Here is a 19,328-nt window from a genome sequence, read left to right on the forward strand (position 1 = left end):
TGTACCAAAAAATGGGTACCAAACATTACTAGATTAAGAAATCATCCTATTTCTGCAAAAAAATACACACGATCAAAACTAAATCTTCACTTTCATTAGGGATCATAAATATAAGATAGTGATCAATAAATCCAATAAGGAATTCAGGAGAAGCTTCGTGACCCAGAGAGTGGTTAGAATGTGGAATTTGCTATAATATAAGAACATAAGAAATAGAAGCAGGAATAGACCATCTGGCCCCTCAAGCCTGCTTGGCCATTTAATAAGATCATGGCTGATCTGATCTTGGGCTCAGCTCTACTTCCCTGCCCGCTCCCCATAACCCTTCACTCCCTTATCATTCAAAAATCTGTCTATCTCCACCTTAAATATATTCAATGACCCAGCCTCCACAGCTCTCTGGGGCAGAGAATTCCACAGATTTACAACTGTCTGAGAGAAGAAATTTCTCCTCATCTCAGTTTTAAATGGGTGACCCCTTATTCTTAAACTATGCCCCCAATTCTAGATTCCCCCACGAGGGGAAACATCCTCTCTGCATCTACCTTGTCGAGCCTCCTCATTATCTTATATGTTTCAATAAGGTTCCCTCTCATTCTTTTAAACTCCAATGAATATAGGCCCAACCTGCTCGACCTTTCTTCATAAGTCAACCCCTTCATCTCAGGAATCAACCATATGAACCTTCTCTGAACTGCCTCCATGCAAGTATATCCTTCCTTAAATAAGCAGACCAAAACTGTGCGCAGAACTCTAGGGGCCCGAATTTGGTCAAACCTAAGTTCTGCCCATTTACTGTCGAAAAGACCGCTAAAATCCTGACGGTACTTTGGGAGCAAGTCTAGTGAAAAAAATGGAGAAAAAAAACGCCCGCCTGGGCGGCAGTGGGCAGTAGGTCGGATTCTGGGAGGCAGATGCAATCCTCGACAAAGTAACATCAAGGCTAGAATGAAAAAAAAAATGTTCAACAAATAAAAAACAAAACATGACAAAACCTTCAGAGGATCCTTTCAAACAAAATCGCTGCAAAAGAATTAAAGCAATACATCTCACAAACCTTTTCTTGCAGGTCTTCATACCTACCGTCCATGTAAGACCTGCTTCCATGTAGCGGTCTTTTCTCCTGCTGGAGCGGAGGACCGCTTGGATGAATTTCAGGCGGGAGCAGGCAAAAGGACTTTTTTTGGCATTGCGCGCTGGTGCACCAGCGGACACTCCCCAGCGGTCCATTCAAACTGCCAACATGAGAAACTCACCAAACCCGTACGGTGAGGAGAGTGCCAAAAAAACGCGGAGACCGCCGAGAAAACTCGGTGGCAGCCGGTGGTAGGTTGATCAAATTCGGGCACAAGCTGTGGTCTCACCAATACCCTGTACAGTTGTAGCAGGACTTCCCTGCTTTTATACTCCATCCCCTTTGCAATAAAAAGGCCAACGTTCCATTTGCCTTCCTGATTACTTGCTGTACCTGCAGACTAACTTTTTGTGTTATGCACAAGGACCCCCAGGTCCTTCTATACTGCAGCATTTTGTAATCTCTCTCCATTTAAATAATAATTTGCTTTTTTATTTTTTCTGCCAAAGTGTATAACCTCACACTTTCCCATATTATACTCCATCAGCCAAATGTTTGCCCACTCACTTAGCCTGTTTATATCACTTTGCAGATTATATGAGTCCTCCTCACAACTTGCTTTCCCACCCATCTTTGTATCATCAGCAAACTTGGCTACATTACACTTGTTCTCTTCATCCAAGTCATTAATATAAATTGTAAATAGTTGAGGCCCCAGCACCGATCCCTGTTGCATCCCACTAGTTACCGTTTGCCAACCGGAAAATGACCCGTTTATCCTGACTCTCTGTTTTCTGTTAGTTAGCCAATCCTCTATCCATGCAAATATATTACCCCCGACCCCGTGAGCTCTTATCTTGTGCAGTAATCTTTTATGTGGCACCTTATCGAATGCCTTCTGGAAATCCACATACACCACATCCACTGGTTCCCCTTTATCCACCCTGCTCGTTACATTCTCAAAGAACTCCAGCAGATTTGTCAAACATGATTTCCCTTTCATAAAACCATGCTGACTCTGCTTGACTGTATTATGCTTTTCCAAATGTCCTGCTACTGCTTCCTTAATAGTGGGCTTCAGCATTTTCCCAATGACAGGTCTATAGTTCCTGCTTTCTGTCTCCCACTTTTTTAAAATAGGGACATTACATTTGCAGTTTTTCAATTCGCTAGGACCTCTCCAGAGTCCAGAGAATTTTGATAGATTGCAACCAATTCATGCACTATCTCTGTAGTCACTTCTTTTAAGACCCTAGGATGCAGTCCATCAGGTCCTGGGGACTTGTCCACCTTTAGTCCCATTATTTTACCGAGTACTTTTTCTTAGTGATTGTGATTGATTTAAGTTCCTCCCTCCCTCTAGCCCCTTGATTATCTATTATTGGGATGTTTTTAGTGTCATCTACTGTTAAGACCGATACAAAATATTGTTGAAAGTCTCTGCCATGTCCCTGTTTCCCATTATTAATTCCCCAGTCCCATCCTCTAAGGGACCAACGTTTACTTTAGCTACTCCATTCCTGTTTATATACTTGTAGAAGCTCTTACTATCTGTTATTATATTTATAATCCATCTTCCCCCTCTATTATTTTTTAGTCATCCTTTGCTGGTTTTAAAAAATTTCCCAATCGAAATTGAAATTCCCAATTGAAATTGTTTTCAATTTGATACCATCCTTTACTTCCTTAGTTAGCCACAGATGTCTCCCTTCTCTTTAAGTCTTTCCTTCTTACTGGAATATATTTTTGTTGAGCGTTATGAAATATCTCCTTAAATATCTGCCACTGCTTATCAACCGTCTTACATTTTAATCTATTTTCCCAGTCCACTTTAGCCAACTCTGCCTTCATACTAACATGTAGTAGTTAGAAAATATTACAAATTATTACAAAGTATTTACAGCACAGAAACAGGCCATTCGGCCCAACAGCTCCGTGCCGGTGTTTATACTCCGCACACGCCTTCTCCCACCCCTCTTCATCTAACCCCATCAACATATCCTTCTATTCCTTTCTCCTTCATGTGTTTATCTAGCTTCCCCTTGAATGCATCCATACTATTCACTTCCATATTCTAACCACTCTTTGGATAAAGAAGTTTCTTCTGAATTCCCTATTTGGTTCATTAGTGACCATCTTATATTTATGTCCCCTAGTTCTGTCAGTGGAAACATCTTCTCTGCGTCTACCCTATCAAATCCTTTCATAACCTTGAAGACCTCTATCAGGTTACCCCTCACTCATCAGCCTTTTCTTTTCTAGAGAAACGAGCCGCAGCTGTTCAATTTTTCCTGATAGGTATAACCTCTCAGTTCTGGTATCACTTTAGTAATTTTTTTTGCACCTCTTCCAGTGTCTCTATATTCTTTTTATAATATGGAGTCCAGAACTGTTCACAGGATGGCAAGTGTGGTATCACCAAGGTTCTATACAAGTTTAACATGACATAGCCAGTTCTGACAAAGGCTCGTCGACCCAAAACGCTAAACTCTGTTTTTCCCTCCATAGATGCTGCTTGACCCGCCGAGATTGCCAGCATTTTCTGTTTTCATTTCAGATTCCAGCTTCCGCAGTATTTTGCTTTTGTATTAACATAACTTCTCTGCTTTTCAATTCTATCCCTCTCAAAATGAACCCCGATGCTTTGTTTGATTTTATATGGCCTTATAAACCTGTGTCTCTACTTTTAGTGTGTGTCTGTACCCCAAGATCACTGTGTTCCTCTACCCCCAGTTAAACACTTAGGCTGGAACTTTTATCTAAAAGGAGGTTGGGAGCAGGAAGGTGCTAGAAAGTGGTCAGGAAACCCAGGATAACAGGTTTCCCGCAGACCCTGCTGTGGTTGGGACATATGCGTCGGAGAAGCATCGGGGGGCGGAGAAGCATCTGGGCCAAAGGAACATCGGGAAGGGGGAAGCCGGGAAGGTGATTGGGGGCCGGACGGGGGAGTGGAAGCCTTTGGGGAGGAGGCTGGGGGAAGATGGGAGGCCTCGTCACGGGGTTGAGATGCCCCATGTTGGGGATCAGAGGCCTGGGGAATGATCGGAGGCTTGGGACGTTGGGGAGGAATCAGAAGCCTCGAGGGCGGGTCGGAGGCTGGGGTGGGGTGGGGAAATCAGAGGCTTTGGAGGGGTGATTGGAGGCCTTGGGGGGTTTCCAATCGCAGAGGGGCAGTGAGGCAGAACGCTGGATCCAGGAAGTAATTGTAAAGGCACATGCCTCCTGGATCCAGCAATCCTTGCCTTACTTTAGCTGGTGGGTTCCCTGAGGCCTGGGAAACCTGACCAACCAGAATTAAGATTCTACTGGTGGATCACCATGAGGCACGCTAGCCTCATTATAATATTTAAATAGGCGACCCATCTCCTGGCATCGGGTTGGCTGCCTGCCCTCCATCCCGCCTCCATTAAAACTGGAAGTGGGCAGGTTGGAGACGGGTTAGGAGTCGGGATTCAGTTTTTTTACATTTTAACCTCCAACCTCCCACCCGACCCCAACCCACCTGTTTCTGGGAGTTAACATTCCCCCTTTATTTTACAAGGAGTATGTGGCCTCCTTATTCTTCCTAACAAAATGTATTACCTCGCACTTATCTATATTGAAGTTAATTTGCCAATTACACAGCCATTATGCAAGCTTATTAATGTCTTCCTGTGATTTGTCACAGTCCTCCTTTATAATAACTACACACCCTAATTTGGAGTCACCTGCAAATTTTGAAATTGTACTTCTGATTCCCGAGTCCATCTCGTTTATGTAAATGGTGAACAATATCAATGATCCAAGCACCGAACCTTGTGGAATACCACTTGCCACCATTTGCCAATTTGAGTAGTTGAGGTGAATAGGACAGATACATTTAAGGGGAAGCTAGATAAACACATGAAGGAGAAAGGAATAGAACGTTCCTCTTAGGCGGTCCCTCTTTTTGAGATTGACTTGCTTCCACTTCAAAAAGGATGAGTTCACAGGTATTTCTCAATGAAGGACCTGATATTCCAGGTCTTGAACTACATGTTGAAGGGTGGAAGATGCCTGTGCGTGGATTTTTTTAACGTGTGGTGGCTTGCAGAGCTAGGTTTTGGTCCAGTGGCAAGGATTAATGAAGATGACTGGAGAGCAGCTCTGCTGCACGGACCTATAGAACATTATGTTGATAGGGTTAGATGAAATAGAATGGGAGGAGGCTTGTGTGCAGCATAAACATCAGCATAAACCAGTTGGGCAGAAAGTGCTGTAAATTCTATGTAATTCTATGTAATATCCGATACAGTCTGCTCTTAATTCAAGGTCACAAGTCAATTTATCTGATAATTCCATTTTTAGCACGAGATTTTTTTTAGCACTAAATTATTCTTTGCCATGTTATTTCATGTAGCTTAATTCAAATTATTGGATCATTAACTTTTTTACTGCAAAGAGACAATTTGGAATTATCAGGAGTAGACTATTTCATGAAGAATTGTTGAAAAACTGAATAGTGTAGAATCTCTGCAGCAGCTTAACAGTGTACTCCTGACCTCTGTGTTTTGCTGTGTGATTGGCTGCCATGATTCCTACATTATGACAGCGACTACACTTCAAAAGTACTTCCTTGGATGTAAAGTGTTTTGTGAAGTCCTGAGGTCATGAAAGGCGCCCTATAAATGCAAGTTTTTTCTTTCTTTCTAACTCTGGTTCAGGAACCTGTGGTTAGAACATAGTTCTGGTACCAGTGCTATTTCTGTAGCTGTCTATGACTGATTTCAAGCGCATAGGCAGAAGCACATGCTGTATGCAAATGCACACATTTTTAACCCCTTGGCTGTGTGGTCGGCAATTTCCCAACCAATGATGGATCTCAAAAGACTGCAGTTTAACACACGTAGGAGGGTTGTGGAAAAAAGTGCCTGTTGTTCTTATAAACCTGAATGTCAAATTTGACATATTCATCATTAGTTTCCACATGGGTTGTCCCAATTGTCCTTGGTGCAAGATCAGCAGAAACCCCGGAGAAATGGCATAAACAGCTGTTTACACCATTGCTCCAGGGTTTCCGCTGAAATCGGGAAACCACTGCTTAAATTGTACCCATTGTAGCGACTAACCTTATATAAATTGACTCAAAATAATTGTTTAATTAAAAATCTGGCAATTGTTAAACCTATTGTAAAATTAAATTAATTATGTTTTTATGTAAATGTCATTCTATTTCACAATGTGGAGATGTATCCATGGACTCACACGAGCATGTAGATGCTGCCATGCTGCATTGGGCAGAGGGCGAAGGTTCTGTATTTGGAAAGAGAACTACATATTTAAGCTTCATTCTGTAATGGTGGTTTTGTAAAGAGTTATTTATGCATATAATTTTACACTGTTAACAGGATTTATGCAGTATTTTTGGTAAAGTGTCACCATGTAAATAGAAATGAGTTTTGGCAAGAGGGAAAAGGAAGAGCCTCTAACTGTTTATTTCATTTTGTTAAGGACCAGCTGGAAGGCGAGGGATAGCAAACAATTTTTGCAATCACTGGAACTCACTGGCAGGAATCAAGTGTGCGATAGCCGTCCTGTATCTTCTTGTTTTCCTCATTTGTATTGGAATTATCATTGTTGCAGGTAACACATCCTATTTTCATAAGGCAGCTGTCCCCTCTCGGGGTAGGTGGCAGATATAATAAACAAGCATTGAATCGTTGTTAAAAATTCAGTGATCAAGCTCGGCCATAAAATCAGATGTTGCCCCTCCCCTTTTCTGCAGAACATGAGTTGCTTTGATGATACAAAAAGGCCATTTCTGAAATATTTATAATATATATAAGAAAGCATATGTAAATGCAAACTATGAGTGAAATGCAGAATAAGTTCTGTTTTTAATCATAAATGTAAAAATATGTTACAGTTTTAAAAGGTTAATGATTTATAGTACATAACTAGTATAAAAAATGTCTCACATGTGTGTTTCATAAATATCTTAATGTCAATACTTATGCGTGCACTCAGTAACCTAGCAAAAGCTGCCATTTTAATATTCCTTTCGTGTTGATGTAAAATTGTTTTGGGTAAGCATCAAATCAAAGGTGGCAGTATAATGTGGGAATCAGGATGAGCATCTGACTCCCCAAAACACTGAAATAAGAGTTGTGGTAATCTCGTATCATTCAGGGTGCACGCCCAGTGTAGTATAACTACAGTCCAGTGCAAAGCCCCAGTTTAGTCCTCAGGTAGTCCATTGGACATAATGAGAACATTATAAACTTATTTTTGACTCATTTGATGTTAGGAAAGAAGCTATACTTCATAATATTAAGGATTAGTTGTGAAGGTAGCAGAGTCCACCTATGCAAACACAGCTTCACCACTGAACTCCATAAGAGGCGCAACCGACAGTGTAACTTTGGTCTGCCAGTTGTGCATTGTACCACATAAGTTTGAGACTGGTATCTGTAGTGTAACGACATAGTTATAGACCCACAATAGACCCTCAAAAGAGGAGGTTTAAAAGCAGGACAAACAGCTGGTATTTATTTGCCTGACATCCTATACTGTGTTTATAGTAGAGAGTTGTACTTGTGTGAAGCTGCGTGCATTTGAAGTTCCATCCTCCCACTGGTGAGATCCTTCAGTTTGTAGTGCAGTGTAGGTTCACTAACAGGAGGATGAAAGCAGAGGCTAGTAATCATGATCAGCACCAGCCAAGCTGCGCCAAGCTCTCACTTACTTTTACCACACATTTAATCAGTATCAAAAGATAGCCAAAGATCGTAGGTGGCTAAAAATATTCCACTTCCATTAAGGGGAGGAGTAGGAGAATTTGGGGCAGTGTGGCTGATGCCAGCTACACTAACTTTGACTATGCTACTGTTACAGTTTGAAGTGGCAAAAAAAACAAAGTCTGAAGGGATGTCTCATGCATCTGACTTTTCAGAAAATCCACTAACACGGTTAGGTTTTTTTAAGCCTTCAACATGCAAGCTGTCATTCATCTTGGTTTAAAAATGTCACTTATATCATGTAACTCACCCTTAAAAATAAGTACAAAAAATGTATTTGCAATTGATCTCACTTTTTGATCATAAATTTCATTCATTTCCCTGATCTTGACACTTATGAGCTCATCTTTTTGGCAGTTGCAATCTTCATAGTGCCAACAGATCGCGGGGCTGAAATTCAGTGCAGCCAGAAAGATGGTGGTGTTAAGGCCTTTTTCCCCCAATTAGCTGCAAAGCTGAAATTTGCAGTCTTAATTGGGGCATTATTCCCATGGGAAATTCGCCCTTAGGGTGATGTGACAGCTGCCATTGCAGCACAGATGTGAAGGAACGAGCGTATCGGTGCTGCTCTGGAGAGGATGGCCGTGGCTCTATAATAGTCAATGGAGCGTCTAAGTTCTGTCATATCTGGTGGCTTTCAGACTGTGGCTGCTCGTATGCAGCCTCAGCTGGATGCCCCCCGAGACCTCAGTGTTGCTTTCATGGCTGGGTCCACCACGGGCCACGGGGGACATTCCAGCACCTACCTGAGCTCCTGGTCAGTGACACGGGCTCCTCGGGCCAGGATACGGATAATGCACTCCCTCCGGCTCGCAGCATTCCTGGCCCGAGACATGTCACTCCGCCAGTGCCTCCACCCTGAGCCAAGCCAGACTGAACCATCCCAGGTGGATGTTGACCAATCTCCAACCAGCCCTTCCAGGCCCAAAGCTGCTCGAGGGCATCCTAGAAGGACATCTGCAGCTTCCACACAGAGAAGACAGCAGCCTTCCCAGACCCATGAGTCAGCCACAGGGGAGACACTGAGGCAAAGTCACAGGTTAGGCATGCATAAGAGGGCTTGTAAGGAAATGCACAAGGGTGATAAATGATGTTTATATGTTATTTTTCTGCACTCTTTATTGTTCTGGTAGCTGTTTGTAGCTATATTGATTATTTTTCATACCTGCTGGGCTGCTGTATAATGTGATGTGAGCATCGTCATCATCATCATAGGCAGTCCCTCGGAGTCGAGGATGACTTGCTTCCACTCTAAAAGTGAGTTCTCAGGTGACTGAAGAGTCCAATGTGGGACCTACAGTCTCTGTCACAGGTGGGGCAGACAGTGGTTGAAGGAAAGGGTGGATGGGGAGCCTGGGTTGATGCACACTCCTTCTGCTGAATGCGCTTGGTTTCTGGTTGCTCTCGGTGATGAGACTCGAGATGCTAAGCGCCCTCCCGGATGCTCTTCCTCCACTTTGGGTGGTCTTGGGCCAGGGATTCCCAGGTGTCGGTGGGGATGTTTCACTTTGTCAAGGAGATTTTGAGGGTGTCCTTGAAGCGTTTCCTCTGCCCACCTAGGGCTCGCTTGCCATGTCAAGGCTCCGAGAAGAGCACTTGCTTTTAGAGTCTCGTGTCGGGCATGCGGATAATGTGGCGTGCCCAGTGGAGCTGATCGAGCATGGTCAGTGCTTCGATGCTGGGGATGTTGGCCTATGTGAGAAGATCAATGTTGGTGCGCCTGGCCTCCCAATGGATTTTCAGGATCTTGCGGAGGCAGCGTTGGTGGTACTTCTCCAGTGCTTTGAGGTGTCTGCTGTATACAGTCCACAACTCTGAGCCATGTAGGAGGGCAGGTATCACTACTGCCCTGTAGACAATAAGCCTATACTTTCATACGCCTTGGTGAAGATGTTTATGGCTTGAAGTTTGGCCTCCGAGTGTGCACAGACGCAAGCATCGCCTGCATACTGTAGTTCGATGACGGAGGATGGGACAACCTTGGATCTAGCCTGGAGGCAGCGGAGGTGGAACAAATTCCCATTTGTTACTGCGTGGATTGCTGAGCTGGGGTGACATTTCCAGTCTGAGCCCCCGGATTGAGATTTCCGTTTTCTCTCTGTGAATCCCGGGATCTCTATTTTTCTCCCTCTTTCTCGAGTTTTTTTTCCCCTTTTCTCTTTCTCGATTCCTATTTCTCTATTTCTCTCTCTCCCAATCAAATTTTCTCTTTGTTTCTCAGTCCCTTTCCTCTTCTCTATCTCTTTCTCCTTTGCTCCCTTCCCTCTCTCTCACCCTTTCTCTTTCCCACTCCCTCCCTTTCTCTCTCTCGCTCCCCCTCTCTCCCTCTCTCACTCCTCTCTCTCCCTTTCCCTCACTCCCTCCTTCTCTCCCCACCTCTCTCTCTCTCACCTGCTCACTTTCCCTCTCTCTCTCTCTCTCTCCCTCCTCTTGAGTGCAGATTCTGTGCTGAACTCCTCCAGTCCATTGACGAGGCTCCTGGACTTGTTGCTGAGCAATACGGAGCTGGCTCCGGGATCTCCCCCAGATGATCTCTTACTGGACTAATCTGTGAGACCAACTCAACTGCTATTACTTTGAGGACTCCGGGGAGCTTCCGACTTATCCTCAGGTTTGGATCTTAACTTCTTGTCTCTCTCTGCTCCCAACGCTCCGAGATCTCTGCCACTATGCAGCGGCCCTAAAAGCTGGCGGGGGCACCGTCAGCTAAAGGACCGGCTTCTTCATGCTGAAAATGGGTCCGGGGCGGAGTGGCAGCGATGCACACTTTTAGCGCGTCACTACTGCCGCAAACCCCACACCACTGCAAGATCTCCAGGCCGAATTTACGTCAGGGCAGCCAGTTCAGCCAGTTCAGCCTAAAGCAGCGGCCATTTGATTTTGACGAATGGCCACTGCAAACGGGCCGTCATGGTTCTTCCCGGAATCGTGAATTTCGAGGCCAGCAACTCAGGCATTAGTTCCTCATTTGCTAAGATTTGAAGTATTAAATAGGTTAAGCAGACATCTACATTGTTTGCAACTACTGAACAACATACCTTTGACACTACAGAGATAATAACCTTACCAGTGAGCACAGTTGCTTCACTTTTTTAAAGAAACATCTCCTCAAAACAGATTGGCAAAAAGGATATGCAGCCTTGAACAGTTGCATAGAATCATGCAAATTTCATTCTTCCCAATGTGTATGTTCCATTGCTAGCGTCAAATCGGAATTATCTACTCTAATACATGACCTCATCTCTCTCATCTGGAGGGAGGAGAGCATGCCAGGAGATCTCAGAGATGCAGTGATTGTGACCATTTTTAAAAATGGGCACAAGTCCGACTGCAGCAACTACAGGGGAATCTCCCTGTTATCAGCCACTGGGAAAGTCGTCGCTTGAGTTCTCCTCAATCGTCTTCTCCCTGTGGCCGAGGAGCTCCTCCCAGAATCACAATGCGGATTTCGTCCCCTATGGGGCACAACAGACATGCGGCAGTTGCAGGAAAAATGCAGGGAACAGCGCCAGCCCTTATACATGACCTTTTTCAATCTTACAAAGGCCTTTGACACTGTCAACCGTGAGGGTCTACAGAGCGTCCTCCTCCATTTCGGATGCCCCCCAAAGGTTGTCAACATCCTTCGCCTGCTTCACTGTGACATGCAGGCCGTGATCCTTACCAACAGATCCATTACAGACCCAATCCACATCCGGACCGGGGTCAAACAGGGCTGTGTCATCGCTCCAACCCTCTTCTCAATCTTCCTCGCCGCCATGCTCTACCTCACAATCAACAAGCTCCCCGCTGGAGTGGAATTAAACTACAGAACCAGTGGGAAGCTGTTTAACCTACGCTGATTCCAGACCAGGTCCAAGATCACCCCAACCTCTGTCGTTGAGCTGCAGTATGCGGACGATGCCAGCGTCTGTGCACATTCAGAGGCTGAACTCCAGGATAGAGTCATAGAAACATAGAAACATGGAAAAATAGGTGCAGGAGTAGGCCATTCGGCCCTTCTAGCCTGCACTGCCATTCAATGAGTTCATGGCTGAACATGCAACTTCAGCACCCTCTTTGTGCTTTCTCACCATACCCCTTGATCCCCCTAGTAGTAAGGACTTCATCTAACTCCCTTTTGAATATATTTAGTGAATTGGCCTCAACAACTTTCTGTGGGTGAAGAAGTTTCTCCTCATCTCGGTCCTAAAATGGCTTACCCCTTATCCTTAGACTGTGACCCCTGGTTCTGGACTTCCCCAACATTGGGAACATTCCTTCTGCATCTAACCTGTCTAAACCCGTCAGAATTTTAAACGTTTCTATGAGGTCCCCTCTCATTCTTCTGAACTCCAGTGAATACAAGTCCAGTTGATCCAGTCTTTCTTGATAGGGTCAGTCCCACCATCCCGGGAATCAGTCTGGTGAACTTTCGCTGCACTCCCTCAATAGCAAAAATGTCCTTCCTCAAGTTAGGAGACCAAAACTGCACACAATACTCCAGGTGTGGCCTCACCAAGGCCCTGTACAACTGTAGCAACACCTCCCTGCCCCTGTACTCAAATCCCCTCGCTATGAAGGCCAACATGCCATTTGCTTTCTTAACCGCCTGCTGTACCTGCATGCCAACCTTCAATGACTGATGTACCATGATGTTCAATGTATTCACTGAGGCATATGAAAGCATGGGCCTTACGCTTAACATCTGTAAGACAAAAGTCCTTCACCAGCCTGTCATCGCCGCACAGCACTGCCCTCCAATCATCAAGATCCATGGCGCGGCCCTGGACAATGTCTCGAGAGCCTCTTATCAACAAAGGCAGACATTGATGTGGAGATTCAGTATCGCCTCTAGTGCACCAGCGCAACCTTCAGCCGCCTGCAGAAAAGAGTGTTTGAAGACCAGGCCCTCAAATCTACCACCAAGCTCATGGTCTATAGGGCTGTAGTAATACCCGCCCTCCTGTATAGGTCTGAGGCATGGACGATGTACAGAAGGCACCTCAAGTCTCTGGAGATATATCACCAACGATGCCTCCGCAAGATCCTGCAAATCCCCTGGGAGGACAGGCACACCAACATCAGTGTCCTCGGCCAGGTTAACATCCCCAATATTGAAGCACTGACCAGACTCCATCAGCTTCGCTGGGCAGGCCACATAGTACGCATGCCAGATACGTACCAAAGGAGGACAGCGGAAACGTTATAAGGACATCCTCAAAGCGTCTCTGGTAAAGTGCGACATCACCACTGACACCTGAGACACCCTGGCCGCAGACCCCCCGAGTTGGAGAAAGTCCATCCGGGAGGGCGTTGAGCTCCTTGAGTCTCGACGCAAGGAGCATGAAGAGGCCAGGCGCAGGCAGTGGAAGGAGTGCACGGCAAACCAGTCCCACCCATCCCTTCCCCTGACGAATGTCTGTCCCACCTGTGACAGGGCCTGTGGCTCTCATATCGGACTGTTCAGCCATCAAAGAACTCACTTTTGGAGTGGAAGCAAGTCCTCCTCAATTCCGAGGGACTGCCTATGATGATGATGACTCTAATCACACTTTTCTGCTGTAGAATCATAGAACTTAAGGTTCTATAAAGCTGACCACTCCCAACAAGTACATGAGGCCATTATACAGAGAATTAGAGTAATTCTTTCCCATCAGAACAGAGTAGCAGATCGCTTCACATTGGTGTGAAATGGTGTGATACTATGAGAAGGGCAATAAGCCTGATAAACTCCTAGCATTTGCCCCAAGGCTGGTATTGCAAATCCTGACCAAATCTGGCTCACTTCCTAATTTCATCCAGTCTACCCAGTAAATTGTTCTGCCCATGAAATGATGCCTCCCACTCACAGCACAGAGACACGTATGAATGAGGTGAGCACCTCTGGAAAAAAAGGCTGTGGTGTTGGATAGAACAAACATGCAGTACTTCTGGCTCTTTCAGTTGAGCGTATCAGCTGAGACTCACCTACTCATTGGAGGCTGTTCAGAGAAGGTTCACTAGGTTGATTCCGGAGATGAGGGGGTTGACTTATGAGGATAGATTGAGTAGGTTGGGCCTATACACATTGGAGTTCAGAAGAATGAGAGGTGATCTTATTGAAACATGTAAGATAATGAGGGGCTTGACAAAGTGGATGCAGAGAGGATATTTCCACTCATAGGAGAAACTAAAACTAGGGGACATAGTCTCAGAATAAGGGGCCACCCATTTAAAACTGAGATGAGGAGAAATTTCTTCTCTGAGCATTATAAATCTATGGAATTCCCTGACCCAGAGAGCTGTGGAGGCTGGGTCATTGAATAAATTTAAGGCGGTGATAGACAGATTTTTGAGCAATAAGGGAGTAAAGGGTTATGGGGAGCGGGCAGGGAAGTGGAGCTGAGTCCATGATCAGATCAGCCATGATCTTATTGAATGGCAGAACAGGCTCGAGGGGCCGTATGGCCTACTCCTGTTCCTATTTCTTATGTTCTTATGTTCTGATACTCAGCACTCCTCTTGCCCTCCAATTGATGCCCACAGTATTGTGCTTTACTGAGGCAGATTCTGACAGGAGAGGGATAGCAGTGCTGATAGTGAGAGATTGGTGTCACTAATGTTGTCATGTATGTAACCACAATGTAACACCACTGTATTACTGTATACACTCAACCTAGATGCACACCTTGACCACAAGGGGTTGAACTTGTGGGAGATACTCCTTACCTGATCACACAGGTATAAAAAGGGAGGTCCCACGCAGGGCCATCGTCTTTGGAGTCCTGTGAATAAAGAGTTAAGGTCACAGAGTGACCTTGTCCCCAGAATGTGCCTCGTGTGGTTTCATACTGTAGAGTAAGGACTTTACATTGGCGACGAGAAACGGGAATTCACGACCCACGAGAATGGCCACTGGTAGCACAAAGGAACGGTACTGTGTTGGGGAAGACTGGGACGATTTTGTCGAGAGGCTTCAGCAAAGCTTCGTTATGAAAGAATGGCTGGGGGATGCAGCGGCCGACAAGCGAAGGGCTCATCTTTTAACCAGCTGCGGACCAAAGACTTACGCGCTCATGAAGGACTTACCAGCACCCGAAAAGCCGGTGAACAAAGCCTTTGAAGAACTTAGCAAATTGATCGGGGAGCATCTCAAACCAGCGAGTAGCATACACATGGCCCGACACAGATTCGACACCCACCGATGTCGTGAAGGACAGAGCAGACTGGACTTCGTAGCGGATCTCCGGCGTTTGGCCAGCCTCTGTAAGTTCACAGACGCCTGCAGGGGGGAGATGCTAAGGGACTTCTTTATCGAGGGCATTGGTCATGCGGAAATTTTCCGCAAATTAATTGAGACCAAGGATTTGAACTTGGAAGCGGCGGCGTTGATAGCTCAAACTTTCATGGCGGGGGAGGAAGAGACGAAAATAATATACGCACGCAATTCTGCCTCCAATACGGCGATGGAGCAGGGAGTCAACATCATAAGTGCAACTCAGAGCCCCGCAGGCAGGCAGGGGCAGTCCGACACTCCCCAGGCAAGCAATAGACCCCAGAGTAGGACTTCAACAGAAACGTTGGCAGACTGAACGGACATTCACGCCATCACAGTGAACAATGCGGCCCAGGATGGGGCCATTGACACCCACCAATAGGGTACTTAAGAGCTGTCAAAGGGACAGTCAGGAAGCCTGGCCATAGTCACTTTGTTGCCAACAATGGAAACTTTAACTCATGCTGGAGGTGTGGGGGAAAACACTCAGCTAGATCTTGCAGATTTCAACAGTTTGTCTACAGGAACTGCAATCTCAGTGGCCACTTAGCTCGAATGTGCAGGAAGTCTGCAACCAGACTAATATATGAGGCGGATGGACCAGAAGAGGCTTCCTTGAGGATGACTTTTGGGGCAAATCGATGGACGCCAAGGTTCAGCGGGTCCATGTGGCGAATATTCACAGTTCATACACCAAAACGCCACCAATGATGATGAGGGTTTTATTAAACGGTATCCCAGTATGCATGGAGCTGGACACTGGGGCCAGCCAGTCACTCATGGGCATTCAGCAATTTGAGAAGCTATGGCCACTTAAAGCCAGTAGACCCAAATTAGCACGTATTGAGACACAATTAGGGACTTACACTAAAGAAATAATTCCGGTGCTAGGCAGTGCAATGATGGCTGTCACACACAATGGGTTAGTGAATCGGTTGCCACTCTGGATTGTCCCAGGCAATAGTCCCAAATTGTTGGGAGGAACTGGTTAGCCGAGATGAACTGGAAATGGGGGGATGTTCACGCAATGTCATCTGTGGAGCGATGTTCGTGCTCACAAGTCCTACAACAATTCGATTCACTATTCCAACCTGGCGTCAGGACTTTCAAAGGCACTAAAGTAGTGATACACATCACCCCAGACGCCAGGCCAGTGCACCACAAAGCCAGAGCGGTGCCGTACGTGATGCGGGAAAAGATCGAGAGCGAATTGGGCCGGCTGCTGAGAGAGGGCATCATCTCGCCTGTTGAATTCAGCGACTGGGCGAGCCCCATCGTTCCCGTCCTAAAAGCAGATGGCTCTGTCAGGATCTGTGGCGACTACAAGGTCACCATCAATCGGGTGTCCCTACAAGATCAATACTCGCTCCCGAGAGCGAAGGACCACTTCGCCACGCTGGCAGCGGCAAGCTGTTCACCAAGTTGGACCTCACTTCAGCCTAAATGACCCAGGAACTGGCCGACGAATCTAAACTATTGACCACCATCACCACGCACAAGGGACTGTTCGTTTATAACAAGTGCCCATTTGGCATTCGATCAGTGGCCGCGATTTTTCAACGAAACATGGAAAGCTTGCTTAAATCCATTCCTGGAATGATCGTATTCCAGGGCAACATCCTCATCACAGGTCGAGACACCGAGGAACACCTCCACAACCTGGAGGAGATGCTACGCCGACGAGTGACCAGCTGGGTAATGCCCCCAGGGAGGCCCCGCTCAGCCCGTGGCCCTGGCCCACCAGGCCATGGTCACGCATTCATGTTGACTACGTGGGCCCGTTATGGGAAAGATGTTCCTTATTGTGGTAGATGCGTACTCGAAATGGATCGAGTGCATCATTCTGAATTCATGCACGTCATCCACCACCGTGGAAAGCCTACATGCGATCTTTGCAATCCATGGCTTGCCGGACATCCTGGTTAGTGATAATGGCCCATGTTTCACAAGCTACGAATTCCGAGAGTTTATGTCGGGCAATGGCATCAACCATGTCAGGACTGCACCGTTCAAGCCGGCCTCCAATGGCCAGGCAGAACGTGCGGTCCAAATCATTAAGCAAGGTATGCTCAGGATTCAAGGACCCTCCCTACAATGCCGCCTATTGCGTCTCCTGCTGGCCTATAGATCCCGACCGCACTCGCTCACGGGGGTCCTGCCCGCAGAGCTACTAATGAAACGGACACTCAAAACTCGGTTGTCCCTCATTCACCCAGTCCTGACCGACATAGTTGAGGGCAAGCAGAAATCACAAAACCAATACTATGACTGTAATTTGAGAGGGAGATGTACAGAAGTAAATGATCCTGTATTCGTCCTCAATCACACCATGGGGCCCAAATGGCTTGAGGGCACTGTAATTGACAAAAAGGGGAATAGGTCCATCGTGGTAAAACTCAACAATGGTCAGATATGCAGTAAGCATGTGGACCAAGTAAAAAAACGTTCAGCATCGACACGGAGGAACCTGAAGAAGACCATGAGATGGAGATCACAACACCGCCAGTGAATGAGCAACAAGAGCAATCAGAAGAATGCACAGTCCCTGAGGTCAGCCCGGACAGGCCGGAATCACCACAGGTGACAGACACTTACGTCAGTGTCCAACAACCAGAGCCCCAACTGCGGCGTTCCACGAGGGAGCGTAGACCACCTGAAAGACTAAACCTATGATCCCAATAAGAATTTGGGGGGGCGGTGATGTCATGTATGTAACCACAATGTAACACCACTGTATTACTGTATACACTTAACCTAGATGCACACCTTGACCACAAGGGATGAACTTGTGGGAGACACTCCTTACCTGATCACACAGGTATAAAAAGGGAGGTCCCACGCAGGGTCATCGTCTTTGGAGTCCTGTGAATAAAGAGTTAAGGTCACAGAGTGACCTTGTCCCCAGAATGTGCCTCGTGTGGTTTCATACTGTAGAGTAAGGACTTTACAAATGTGACAGATAAATGATCAGATAAATGTTTGGTATTATTACAATTAGTTTGATAAGGTAGTGTTCAGAGCAATAGGGTAACATTTCTCACTGGGATTGTCAGTTTCCTATGGGGAGTTGAATCTACAGTATCTGGCAATTATTTCTCCCAACACTATGTTTTCCGGTTGTTTCAATCGATGGAAACAATTTGGCAACAAAATTCTCAACTCATGTTCTAAAATGCGTCTCTGATATCCTCCATCAATTAATGGAGCAGATTTTCAACTTGCCGCCCTGGGTGTCAAATCAATGGAAATGAAAATCAGGTAGTTTTTGTAATGGGCGGTGGATTCATAATGCCAGTTTTACACTGGGCAGCAAGTTGAAAGTTTACCTCATAGAATACTTCATGGTGGCTGAGCATGCCAAGCTCCTCAGCATTAGTAGCATGCCCAAGTGTGAATAACATTGGAGAGTACAGGAATGAAGGAACCTGACACTAATCAGACAAAGAGGTGCATCGGAGTGGAGCTGGACAGCTTGCATTGTAAAATGCTAAGAACTGTCATCTAGTTTAAGAAGTAGCTGATGATTTTTGGTATCTCTACAACCCAAGTATTAAAGGAACTATTTGTCTTTGATATGAATTATACTTCTATTATGTCTTGTTTATTCTCTACTATATGTGTATAATTGATCAGTATGGACCAAAACTAATGGGCCCGAACTTGGTCAGAATACTGCCCACAGCTGCCCAGGTCCCACCCGGCGGGAGTTTCCTCGGTGAAGTACCGCCGGCGCAACTTCCTGTCACCCGCCCATGCTGGAGGCTCCAAAAATGGGATTTTCCATGTGCACGATCCTCTAAGATGCTGCTCCCACCCGCCAGAACGACCGCTGGCAAAAAGGTGGTCTGAGCTGGCAGTAAATCGGGTGGCAGGGAGAATCGCACAGAGTGCCCCAGTGCTGCACATCACGGGTAGCGTCCATATGCCGCACCATTGTCAGAGACTCAGAAGGAGTTCTCAGATCAACCTTAAACTGCACAGAATGACTTCACAGATGGAAATGAAAAGTACTCTGTTGAAGGGCTACAACTTAATGAAGAGTTACCAACATCACCAGCACCAACACCCAACCCTCTACTCACTACCACCACCTCTCTTGCCCCCCACGATGTGAGGCCCATCATCCTCGTCATGGCTCCGCCTTCATCACGGCGAGCCGCATCCCTGCCTCTCACTTCCTCTGCTTCATGACGTTGTGCAGGAGGGCAGCTGGAGTGCTGCTGCCGTGTTGGTCTTGGAGAGAATGTAGGGGGCGAGATGG

The 19,328-nt window shown here is 46.1% G+C and overlaps 1 protein-coding gene across 3 annotated transcripts in view; it reads left to right on the plus strand.

Moving 5' to 3' along the window:
* Positions 1–19,328, plus strand: part of scara5 (scavenger receptor class A, member 5 (putative)) — a 158,779-nt gene that overhangs the window by 13,391 nt on the left and 126,060 nt on the right. For all 3 annotated transcript variants that reach the window (XM_070885356.1, XM_070885357.1, XM_070885359.1), the window contains exon 3: positions 6,545–6,676. In XM_070885356.1, the coding sequence (XP_070741457.1) occupies positions 6,545–6,676 (132 nt within the window). The remainder of the gene's footprint in view (positions 1–6,544; positions 6,677–19,328) is intronic.

This window comes from Pristiophorus japonicus, chromosome 7, assembly GCF_044704955.1.
Source record: "Pristiophorus japonicus isolate sPriJap1 chromosome 7, sPriJap1.hap1, whole genome shotgun sequence".
Classification (NCBI taxonomy): domain Eukaryota; kingdom Metazoa; phylum Chordata; class Chondrichthyes; family Pristiophoridae; genus Pristiophorus; species Pristiophorus japonicus.